This window comes from Macaca mulatta, chromosome 20, assembly GCF_049350105.2.
Source record: "Macaca mulatta isolate MMU2019108-1 chromosome 20, T2T-MMU8v2.0, whole genome shotgun sequence".
Classification (NCBI taxonomy): Eukaryota; Metazoa; Chordata; class Mammalia; order Primates; family Cercopithecidae; genus Macaca; species Macaca mulatta.
This window is the reverse complement of record NC_133425.1, coordinates 79814889-79826318: the sequence shown is the minus strand read 5'-3', so window position 1 is coordinate 79826318 and position 11430 is coordinate 79814889. Positions and strand designations below refer to the sequence as shown.

Genomic DNA, 11430 nt, shown 5'->3' with positions numbered 1-11430 from the left:
ATAGGATTGGTAAAAGTGGGCATCATTGTTTGTTGCAGTTCTTAGAGGAAAGACTTTCAGCTTTTCCCCATTCAGGATGATGTTCGCTGTGGGTTTGTCATATATGGTCTTGATTATGTTGAGGTATGTCCCTTCTGTCTAGTTTGTTGACAGTTTTTTTCAGGAAGGAATGTCGTATTTTATCAAATGCTTTTTCTGCATCAATTTACTAATTGATTATATCTGATCATATGGTTTTTGTCCTTCATTCTATTAATGTGATGTATCACATTTATTGATTTCTGTATATTGAACCATCCTTGCATAACTGGGATAAATCTCACTTTATTATGGTGTATTATTTTTGTTTTGTTTTGCTTTTTGAGATGGAATATTGCTGTGTTGCTCAGACTGGAGTGCAGTGGCACGATCTTGGCTTACTGCAACCTCTGCCTGCTATGTTCAAGCGATTCTCAGGCCTCAGCCTCCCAACTAGTGGGGATTACAGGCACCCACCACCACATCTGGCTAATTTTTGTATTTTTAGTAGAGACAGGGTTTCACCATGTTGGCCAGGCTGGTCTTGAACTCCAGGCTTCAAGTGATCCACCTGTCTCGGCCTCCTAAAGTGCTGGGATTGCAGGCATGAGCCACCACACCCAGCCTTTTTTTTTTTTTTTTTTTTTTTTTTAATGCGCTGTTGGATTCAGTTTGCTAGTGTTTTGTTGAGGATGGCTTGCTTGGATGCTAAATGGCAGCAGTGGGCCGGGTGGGTGGGCTCTTGGGCCCCTGGGCAGCCAATGTGGCATGGGAGATGGCAGTGGCAGTGGCAATGGCAGCATGACCCTCTGGGTCCCCAGTAGTGTATGCTGGTAGTGGTGGTGGCTGTGATGAGCTGTGTGGGCCAGTCTCCAGACCCACAGGTGGCATGTGCAGGTAGATGCCAACTAGTGCAGGTAGTGGCAGGGTGGGTGAACCCAACCTCAGCAGCCTGGGAGGAGTGCTCAGGTACCAACAGTGGTGGCCTTGGCTGGGCCATCCCCAGTTGTCTAGACTGTGTGTTCCGGCATAGGGTGTGTGTATTAGTCCATTCTCATATGCTGCTAATAAAGACATACCTGAGCCTGGATAATTTATAAAGGAAAGAAGTTTAATTGGCCTACAGTTCAGCATGGCTGGGGAGGCCTCAGAAAACTTACAATCATGGCAGAAGGGGAAGCAAACTTGTCCTTCTTCACATGATGGCAGGAAGGAGAAGGGCAGAGCAAAGCAGGAGAACAGCCCCTTATAAAACCATCAGATCTTGTGAGAACTCACTCTCATGAAAACAGCATGGAGGTAACCTCCCCCATGATTCAATTACCTCCCCCAACCGGGTCCCTCCCATGACATGTGGAGATGATAGGAAGTACAAGATGAGATTTGGGTGGGGTCACAGCCAAGCCATATCAGCATGTGTGGCAAAGCCAGGCTGGGCAGGCTTGTTCCGAGGTCCATCGATGGCATACGCAGGCATTTCCTGTAGTAGGTGGGGAGGATGCAGTCCTCAGGCCTCCGGTGGAATGCTTGGGTGGGAGGTAACAGTGGTTGTGCTGTGACCTTGCCACTGGGGAGGGTGAGGCTAGTTTCAGTGGCAGCAGCCCACGCCCGCAAGTGGGGAACACGTACTCCGCTTGCACCTTGGTGGTGGCAGCCCGCACTTTGCTGTGCCTCTGCCCTCGTGCTGCTGAACCCCAGGCTGGCGTGCAGTCTCGTGGGCTGGGCTCCCATTTGGTGCCTTGCTCAAAACTGTACTGTTTACATTTTTCTTACAAGTGACGGTGAACAGCCTCATTTTCCAAAAGCTTTCAGTATCATATCTTTTTCTTGGTTTTCTAGGGTGTGGGTCTTTTTCTTGTTGATTTGTAACAGTGCTTTTAAAAAGTAAAATAGAAATGAGATCTCAATATGTTGCCCAGGCTGGTCTTGAATCCCCGGACTCAAGTGATCCTCCTGCCTTAGCCTCCGAAAGTGCTGGGATTACAGGCGCAAGCCACAGTGCTTTTTGTGAACAAAGCAACATTTCCCATATATGGTCAGTTTTTTACAGTTTATTTGACTTCGTTTGTGGCATTTTTCTGCCCATAAATTTTACAGTTTCTGTCATATTTGCCAGCATTTCTGCTTAAGGTTCTTTGGATTTGCAGTTTGTTTAGGCAGTCCATCTCTGAGTATTAAAAACATCATTTTCTTCTATTGTGGTTTCTGTTTTTACCTCTTAAATCTTTTATCTATTCAAAACGCATATATGTATATATAGGTGTATATATATTTTTTGGTGTGTATATACGTGTGTGTGTGTGTATATATATATATATATATAAAATTTGTTTTTTGAGATGGAGTCTTACTCTGTCACCCAGGCTGGAGTGTAGTGGCACAATCTCAGCTCACTGCAACCTCTGCCTCCCGGATTCAAGTGATTCTCCTGCCTCAGCCTCCCAAGTAGCTGGGATTACAGGTGTGTGCCACCACACCTGGCTAATTTTTGTATTTTTAGTAGAGGTGGGGTTTCACCATGTTGGCCAGGCTGGTCTCAAACTCCTTACCTCAGGTGATCCAACTGCCCTGGCCTCCCAAAGTGCTGGGATTACAGGCATGAGCCACCGTACTCAAGCTTCAAAAGGCATTTAAACATATACCCCTATCTTAGCTCAAAATAAAGTCCCATTACCTTTTATATTAAGTGGTTTATCTTTTCCCTATTGGCTTATAATGATCCTTTCTCATCAACTGAATTTCTGTATGAATTTAGGTCTCTTTCTCATGTTGTAATTGCTGGAGTTTTATGATAAAAAATATTTAAGAACTGTTTTTCTATTACTACTGTTTTTTGGAATTTTTCTGCAAATGCTTGGCTGCTTATTTTCTCTGACCTTTGATTGCACTGTGACCGCTTCTAAAAAATGGGATAGTACTTTCAAAATGGTTCCACCTATGTTAATGTGTATTTAATGCTGACATTTGGCTAATGTTGATTCTTCTATCCAAGAAGAGGATCATCAAGCTTCTTAGGTAAATTTTTATTGTCATTTCTGGGCCTGTCAGTGGACATTTCTTCCTAAGTGATGGCTATTTTAACATAGGAAGCTCTTGATTTTTGTAGTTTTTATTCCCAGTTATCTTACTGATTTTTTTTTTTTTTTTTTTGAGATGGAATCTTGCTCTGTAGCCAGGCTGGAGTGTAGTGGCGCGATCTCGGCTCACTGCAATCTCCACTTCCTGGGTTCTAGCAGTTCTCCTGCCTCAGCCTCCCGAGTGGCTGGGACTACAGACACGCACCACCATGCCTGGCTGATTTTTTGTATTTTAGTAGAGATGAGGTTTCACCATGTTGGCCAGGATGGTCTCAATCTCCTGACCTTGTGATCTGCCCGCCTCGACCTCCCAAACTGCCAGGATTACAGATGTGAGCCACTGTGCACCCCCCCGCCTTTTTGTTTTTTTTGAGACAGGGTCTTGCTCTATTACCCAGGCTGGAATGCCGTGACATGACCTCAGCTCACTGCAACCTCCGCCTCCAGAGTGAAGTGATCCTCCCACCTCCTGCATTGCTGGGACTACAGATGCGCACCACCACTCCCAGCTAAATTTTGTGTTTTTTTAGAGATGGTTTCACCATGTTGCCCAGGTTGGTCTCAAACTTCTGAGCTCAAACAATCCACCCACCTCGGCCTCCCAAAGTGCTGGGATTCCAGGCATGAGCCACCAAGCCCAGCCTCTTACTGACCTCCTTTATCCAGTAGTTCTCCCCCTTGAGCGTGTATCCGATTTGCCTAGAGAGCTTCTTAAAATGCAAATTGCAGGTCTGCATTCCTGTTTCTGATGATGTAGGTGAGGATGGGATTAACTCTTGACAACCTTATTCATTTCTTCTACCATTGGATTGTTTTAAATCTCTGCTGGAAGTCTTCAAATTACGTTATGTAATATTGGTCCCAAAGTATTGAAACTCTTTTGTAGTTATCTGTTTTTTTTCCTTTTCTTGTGTTTTCATTCTCCTAGATTCAGTTACTAATTTTGCTTTTATATTATTTCTTCCTGCTTTTCTTCTGTATATATTTTTTTCAGTTTTTTGAGTTTACTAAATGAAAAAGGATGGAAGTAAAGGAATACATAAAGCTATTACTTTTTTCTTGGGCCCTGAGTTATTTTGCAGTATTGTATAGATACTGATAGGTGTGTGTTGATCATAAGCTTCTAGATTTTCTGTGGCCTTCATTTTGATTTCCTCTTGTACCCAAGAGTTTTAAAATTTTGGTATGCCAGGGAATTTCCCGTAGTCCTGTGACTTGTCTTTAATTACACAGCGTAGAGATCAGAGATGCCTCTGCGTTATTTTTTTGAGACAGAGCCTCGCTTTGTTGCCCAGGCTGGAGTGCAGTGGTGCGATCTCAGCTCACTACTACCTCTGCCCTCCCAGGTTCAAGCGATTCTCCTGCCTCAGCCTCCTAAGTATCTGGGATTACAGGTGCCCGCCACCATGCCCAGCTAATGTTTGTATTTTTAGTAGAGATGGGGTTTCGCTATGTTGCCCAGGCTGGTCTCAAACTCCTTACCTCAAGCGATCCAACCGCCTTGGCCTCCCAAAGTTCTGGGATTACAGGTCTGAGCCACCGTGCCCAGCCAAGAAGTCATCTATATTAGATTTACTCTTTGGAATCACTCTGAGGTTTCGTGTCCTTTCATGTGGTAAGTTAATCTCCTAATGAATTTTCTGTATCATTTTCCTGAATTTCCCATACTGTTTCCTCTTTAACTTTGAATGTTGTGTTGGTATACTCTGGCCTATGGATTTTTCAGTGGTGATTATATCTTGTTAAATTTCCTTCTTGGTCTCCCTTAATGCTTTTGGCCTTTCTTTTAATCTTGTCTGATTAGACTGTGTCGCTTCTGTCGTGTGTGTTGTTTGCCTTTACCTAGTGTATTTTTGCTCTGTGTTTGTATGTCTTATCTTCTTATACACTTTATTTTGAAATAATTTTAGATTCGTATAGAACTTGCAAAAATTGTACAGGAGTTTCTGTCACTCCATGAGTGAGTGGATAAATAAACTGTGGTACTTCCAGGCAGTGGAATACTAGTCAGCCATGTAAAAACACACAGAACAACTTGAAGAGACCTACAGGTATTATGCTTAGTGACAAAAGCCAGTCTTAAAAGGTTCTATACCATGATTCCATTTATGTAACATTATTGAAGGAACAACATTATAGTGATGAAGAAGGGATTAGAGGTTGCTGGGATTAGGAGGGTGTTACTATAAAAACGTAAGAGGGAGTTTTTCAGGGGCGATGGAACAGTTTTGCCTTCTCATTGTAGCAGTGGTTACATGAATTGATGTGTCATACAGTTGCATAGAACTTGTGTTGTGGCGGGGCAGGAAACCACCCTCAGACCCAGTGATTTGCTAGAAAGCCTCACAGGACTCGGAAACTGTTGAGCTCAGAGGGAGAGGGTGACCAGTCTCTGCAGTTGCAGCCCTGGGGCTGTTCTAATCTGTATGTTTTCCTGGTAATAGACATGGCTGTGAGCAAGACAGGTGTCAGTGAGCTCTGTGGGCCTCATCAACGAATTATCCCACCTGAAGATGGTTGTGGGAAACTCCTGAACCTGCAGTCAGTATCAGAAGACCTGGGCAGACTTGGCCAGCCATTTGGAGCACTGTGCCCTTAAACTCAGGTTTGCCTAACATCAGGTACTATGTAAGAACCAGTGACATTCAAATAGGTCTGCTGATAACAATATTGTACCAAGCGTGTTAGAACAAGTTTATCTGTGTTAAAAAAAAAAAAAAAAAATCCTGGGATTTTAATAGTAATTGTGTTAAACCTAATAAAACCATCTGGGGAGAATTGATACTTTTTTTTTGAGACAAACAGTATTCAATTTTTAATTTCCGTTTCCAATTGTTCATTGCTAATGTATAGAAATACATTTTTGTGTGTTAACCTTGTATCTTGTGGCTTTACTAAACTCGTTAATTCTAGGAGGGTTTTTCTTTTTTAAAAAGATGTGTTGGAATTTTCTGTGTAGACAATTATGTTATCTGTGATTTTCTCCTTTTCAGGCTCTTTTCTAATGCCTTTTAACTTTTCTTGCCATATTACACTGGCTAGGACTTCTAATACTATGCTGAATAGGAGTGGTGAGGCTGGTCACCCTTATCCTGTGGGGAAAGAATTGTTTTTTTCATCATTAAGTATGATGTTAGCTATAGGTTTTTTGTACCTGTTCTTTATCAGGTTGAAGAAGTTTCCTTCAATTGCTAGTTTGAGAGTTTTTATTACAAATGGAGATTGAATTTTATCAAATGCCTTTTCTGCATTAATTGATATAACCATGTGTTTTTCCTTCTTCAGACTATTAATGTAGTGAGTTATACTGGTTTTTGAATGTTGAACTTTTGAATGTTTGAATTCCATTCCTCAATTAACCCCATCTTGTCATGGTGTCTTACATTCTTTGTACCTGGCTAGATCTGATTTACTCATATTTTGTTGAGGATTTTCGTGCATCTATTCATAAGGGATGTTAGTCTCTAGCATTTTTCTCTAGTTTTGGTATCAGAGTGATTGTTGGCCTCATAAGATGAGAAGTGCTCAGTCCCCTTTTAGTTTTGGAATACAGTGTATAGAATTGACATTTCTTTACAAGTTTAGTAAAATTCACCAGTGAAATCGTCTGGCTTCAGAAACTGCCTTTTTTGGAAGCGTTTCAACTTCAGCTTGTCTATTTAATCTTCAGTGAGTTTTAGTAGTTTTTGGTTTTCAAGGAATTGGTTTATTTCATCCAATTTGTTGAATTTAGGTACATAAAGATATACATAGTATTATTTCTTATTATTGTTGGAATATCTTGAAGGGTTTGTGATATACTTTTTCACTCCTGACATTGGTAATTTATCTTCCCTTTTTTTGATAAGCTTCTTGCAAGACTGATAGTTTTATTGATCTTTTCAAAGAACTAGGTTTTGATTGATTTTCCTCTATTTTTGCTTTTGCGTTTGATTTCTGCTCTTTATTTTGCTGACTGTTTCTGTGCTACTCGTGGATGGGTGTTCTACAAATGTAAATCAAGCTAAGTTGCTTAATGGTGGTGTTCAAGTCTACTGTGTCCTTAATGAAAAGAAGGTCTTAGTTTTAATGTAGTCTAATTTATATTTTATTGTTAGCATTTTGTGTCTTATTACAATTTTATCCCTAAAGTTTTATATGGTATAAGCAAGAGTTAAGAGTAATTTTTGTTGTTATTGCGAATATCAGTCGAACCTGGTTTTTTGATCACTTACTTTTAAATGGGAAGTAAGGAAGTATCCCTGCCTCAGGGGGAAGCACCCCTTAGCAGACTGTGGAAGTGGCACAATTCAGCCTTGACCTCTTAGTGGTTCCATGGGTTGGCAGCTTATCGAAAGACAGCCCCACTGCTCAAAAGGTTTCTTCTCCAGCCAGCCCTATGTCTGCGTCTCACTAGGAATGGCCGTCTCTGCATCTCCTCCTGTGGCCCTGGTGTCACAGGTTGGGTCGGAGAAGGGCTTCTTCCCAGGCTTTGAATCCTACCATGGAGGACTTTGGACTCTGCCTGGAACCCAGGCAGGGGTCCACTCGTACGTTCCTTATCTTGGTCCGACCCAGCTGTTACCACCCCTGGTAGCCCTTTTCATAGCTACTGTGGCTGGGTACATTGGTTACTTTTATCTGACAACTTGGCCAGGCCAAGTTCATTTTTGTCAAACGCTGGTCTAGATGGCACTGTGTAACTAACATGTAAGTCCGCAGACTTGAAGTAAAACAGATTATCCTTCGTAATGTGAGTGGGCCTCGTCCAATCAGTTGAGGACTACAAGAGGAAAAGGCTGAACTCCCTTGAGGAGGAGGAAATTCTGCCTCCAGCCTGCGTCCCCAGCTCTTCCCTGGGTCTCCAGGATGCGGGCCTGCCCTCAAGATGTTAGACTTGCCAGCCCCACAAATCCTATGAACCAGTTCCTTGAAACAAATCTCTGCATCTCTCTCCATCCTGTTGGTTCTGTTTCTCTAGTGAGGCCTGACTAGCAACTGGGGGGTTCTAGCTCTGGCCTCATTTCCTGAGAGATGGGGACGGAGTTCCCCTTCTGGTTCTCGTTAGTGGTTCTAGCGTGGCTTCAGGCAGAAGAACAGCATGGAGACCTCTCCTCTGCCACGTGGAAGAGCAGATCCGTTTTTGGAAGTCTGTGGGGCAGCAGGAAATCAAGCTCGTCTGCAGGCAGCAGGAGACACTGTTGCTCCCGATTCCGGAGAGAAGGGTCACTTCTTGAGAGAGAATCTTGCTTTGTTGCCCATGCTGCAGTGCAGTGGTACAATCTCTGCCTCTAGGACTCGAGCCATGCTCGTGCCTCAGCCTCCCGAGTAGCTGGGATTAACAGGTGCATATCATCAGGCCTGGCTGCTTTTTTTTTTTTTTTTTTAATTTTTAGTAGAGACAGGGTTTTGCCGTGTTGGCCAGGCTGGCCTCAAGTGATCCGCCTGCCTTGGCCTTGCAAAGTGCTGGGATTACAGGTTGAGCCACCGTGCCCAGCCCTGCTCTTTATCTCCAAAAGCCTTCCCATAGGCCATTCATGATGGATTGCTGCTCACCCCACGTGGCCATTAACACACAGCTGTGGGTTTCCAACCTGGCTCCTTGTATGAAAAACCCTAGGTAAACGCATCAAAAGAATAATAGCCTCTGGTATAGCACTTTATTTAAAAAGCCCTCATTTTATGATGAGGAGGTGGGGCCTCCAGGAAGACAATGGGCGGAGTGTGACCATCCTACCCACTACCTCCCAGAAGCCCCATGTATCTGGCACGAGTGGCCTGCGTCACTGCAAGCTGTGGCACAGATACATATATAGACGTGGTTAATAAAAATCATTGTGATTTAATAGTGTGATGTTTCTGGACAGGCCCCTCCCTGTCTGTCCCAGAGCCAGCTGGCGTGCTGGCTGGATGCGGACCTGGGTCCCCGGAGCCCACGAGATGCCTGCAGCGTTCTCAGGAGGAAAAACTGAGTCACTGACAGAAGGCTGCGGCGTCCGTCCTAAAAGTCTCCCCTGAAGAGGAGACACCGCAGGGGCCACAGGCACATCTAGATGGAGATGATTAGGGAAGGTGCCGCAGAGTGAGGGCCACTACACGTCTTCGTGGTGCGTCTGGACTCTCTGGGTGCCGCAACAGTGTTTTTCGTATAGTTTGAGGAGCTCTGACAACATGAAGACGGATGAGGCCAATCCAGTTAAAACCAGCAAATCTGCCAAAGGGGAAAACAGAAAAGGGTCACAGAGCACACAACACAGCTCTGCGCCCCGGCAGGAAGCTCCTTCCCTGAACGTCCTCCTGATCAAGTGAGAGGTGCAGAGGACCAGCCCTTTTCCTTACCCCCAAGGCAGGGAGATCTTCCCAACCCTGGATCCAAAATGCTACAGTTCCAGAAGGGCCTGCCCATCTTTCAAGGCAAGCTGCAGGCAGCTCCAGAGCACAGGGTGGTCCGGCAGGCAGCTGGGGGCATGTTACGGACTCGGGCTGGAAGGGGAATGGGTTTCCTCTCCCGGCAGCACCTGTTCCAGCACGCTGGTGCTTGCAAATGTCCTGAGTGACCAGTCTGGGCTCCCTGTCCAGTGCACCCTGACACATTCCCTGGGATGAATTCCCAGCGTCTTCCTCTGCTCCCATCATATGCTGTAGTGAGGAATGATCCCTGGCTCCCTGCTGTCATGACTCCCAAAATACGGGCTGCCAAGCACAACCCCTTCAGCCGTGGGAAGACGGCCTTCCCAGCAGGTAGAAACCTCCAGTGAGCACATTGTTTTGGGGCTTCCTGTTGTCTGTTCCTGCAGGGCATTGCTGGTGACCCACACTGCTTTTTGGAGGACAGGGCAGAATTGACCATCCCAGTCTTGCCTGGAACTCATAGGACCGTTGTCACTGCAGCCTCAGGCCTGATGGATAATTCCATGCCCCTCCAGATCTGAGCCACGACCCACTCTGAGCCCTGCCAGCGAGGGGGGGCCCATGAAGGCTGCCTCACCAGCCTCCCTCGTCCTCTACTCCGTGGTGGGGGTGACTGTCAGCACCGTGGGGAGAAGGGTGGGGTCGATGATTTGCCCCTGGCTCCCTCTTCCTCCCAACCCTGCCCCCACACCTGCCATCACTGCAGCTTCAGAGAAGGGTGACACGTTCACTTGGCTGAGGATGTCGAGGAGTTCCCTGGGCCCCACACCACGGTGTGTGTCCTTGGAAAGCCATGGTGACTGAATCATGTCCCTTCCAGCCAAAACCAGAAGACAGACCAGCTCCCTGTCTTCAGGTGACCAGATCGCTAAGTCACACTACTGGCCCCAGGGTCAAGTCCAGGCTCCCCAATCCCAGGCTGAGTCCAGGCCTTGCACAGCTCCCTCCATGTGCTCTGAGCCTCTAGCCTGACGCCTGTGATGCCGATGCCCCAGTCCCTATTCCTGAGCAAGGGGCCTCTTCCTGGAGGTTTCTGTGTGTCCTCTGTGCCTCCTCACATCACCCACATTAGAGTCCCTTCCTGTGAGGACAGAAAGGCCCTGAAGAGAGAGCCGGCCCCTGGTGAGTTCCGCTTTCCCGCGCTCGCCCCTCCTGGGCTGCAGCTCCCCGCCCGGCAGCTACCGCGCCCCCCACGGCCCTGGTCTGAGGTCACCTGTCGTTCCCGTCCCCGCCACTCACCGAGCACTCCCAGATTCTCCGTCTGGAAGACCCTCTGCAGCGGGGGGATGTAAATGACCGCCAGCTGCCCCAGGATGGACCCGAGGATGGAGTAGAGGAACATGCGGTTCCTGAGAAAGCCGATCTCAAATATCAGCTTGGTCTGTAGGGAGAAAGTGACATGGGCATTGTGTGCTGTCCACAGCCCAGGTGCAGGTAGGAGAGCTCTGGCTGCCCACGCTGAGCCACAGCCGCTCAATGCTGTGGGCAGGCCTGGGGCATTGCTGTTGAAAACACTCTGCAGCAAGGAGGGTCAGCCCTGGTCTCACCTGAGAGCGGCAGGTCAAGGCGTTGAAGAGATCAAAAAACACAAAACAAGTGAAGGTCATCGTCGTGGTGCGGGGAGTGCTCGCTCTGTCTTCAGGCATCTGGAAGGCAAGCGCACGGGCGAGAGGTTAGGCGGGACGAGACATCATTCATCCTGAACCAAAGGGCACAGGCCTGCCTCACGGCTCCTGGGGCACGGCTGGGGGCCACTTATAAGCTCAGTAATAGGAATGGGTCACAGCTTCCTCCAGGTGTGAGGTCAGTGGGTGCCACACCAGGGTCTCCCCAGCACATGCTGGTTTGCTGCCACCACGAGGATGGGGGCGGGGCACCCACAGCCAGAAGAACCACCACCTCCTCCAGGAAGTAACTGTCTCCTGGGGAGGTGATGCCTCCAGTT

General features: G+C 46.6%; 1 protein-coding gene across 9 annotated transcripts in view; it reads right to left on the bottom strand.

Moving 5' to 3' along the window:
- Nucleotides 1-8717: 8717 nt before the first annotated feature.
- The window catches only part of ATP2C2 (ATPase secretory pathway Ca2+ transporting 2), an 88871-nt gene continuing 86158 nt past the window's right edge, over nt 8718-11430 (bottom strand). For all 9 annotated transcript variants that reach the window (XM_077987004.1, XM_077987005.1, XM_077987006.1 and 6 more), the window contains 3 exons: nt 11033-11131; nt 10725-10866; nt 8718-9285 (listed from right to left, as the gene is read on the bottom strand). In XM_077987004.1, coding sequence (XP_077843130.1) covers nt 9167-9285; nt 10725-10866; nt 11033-11131 — 360 coding nt within the window. In that variant the 3' untranslated portion in view covers nt 8718-9166. The remainder of the gene's footprint in view (nt 9286-10724; nt 10867-11032; nt 11132-11430) is intronic.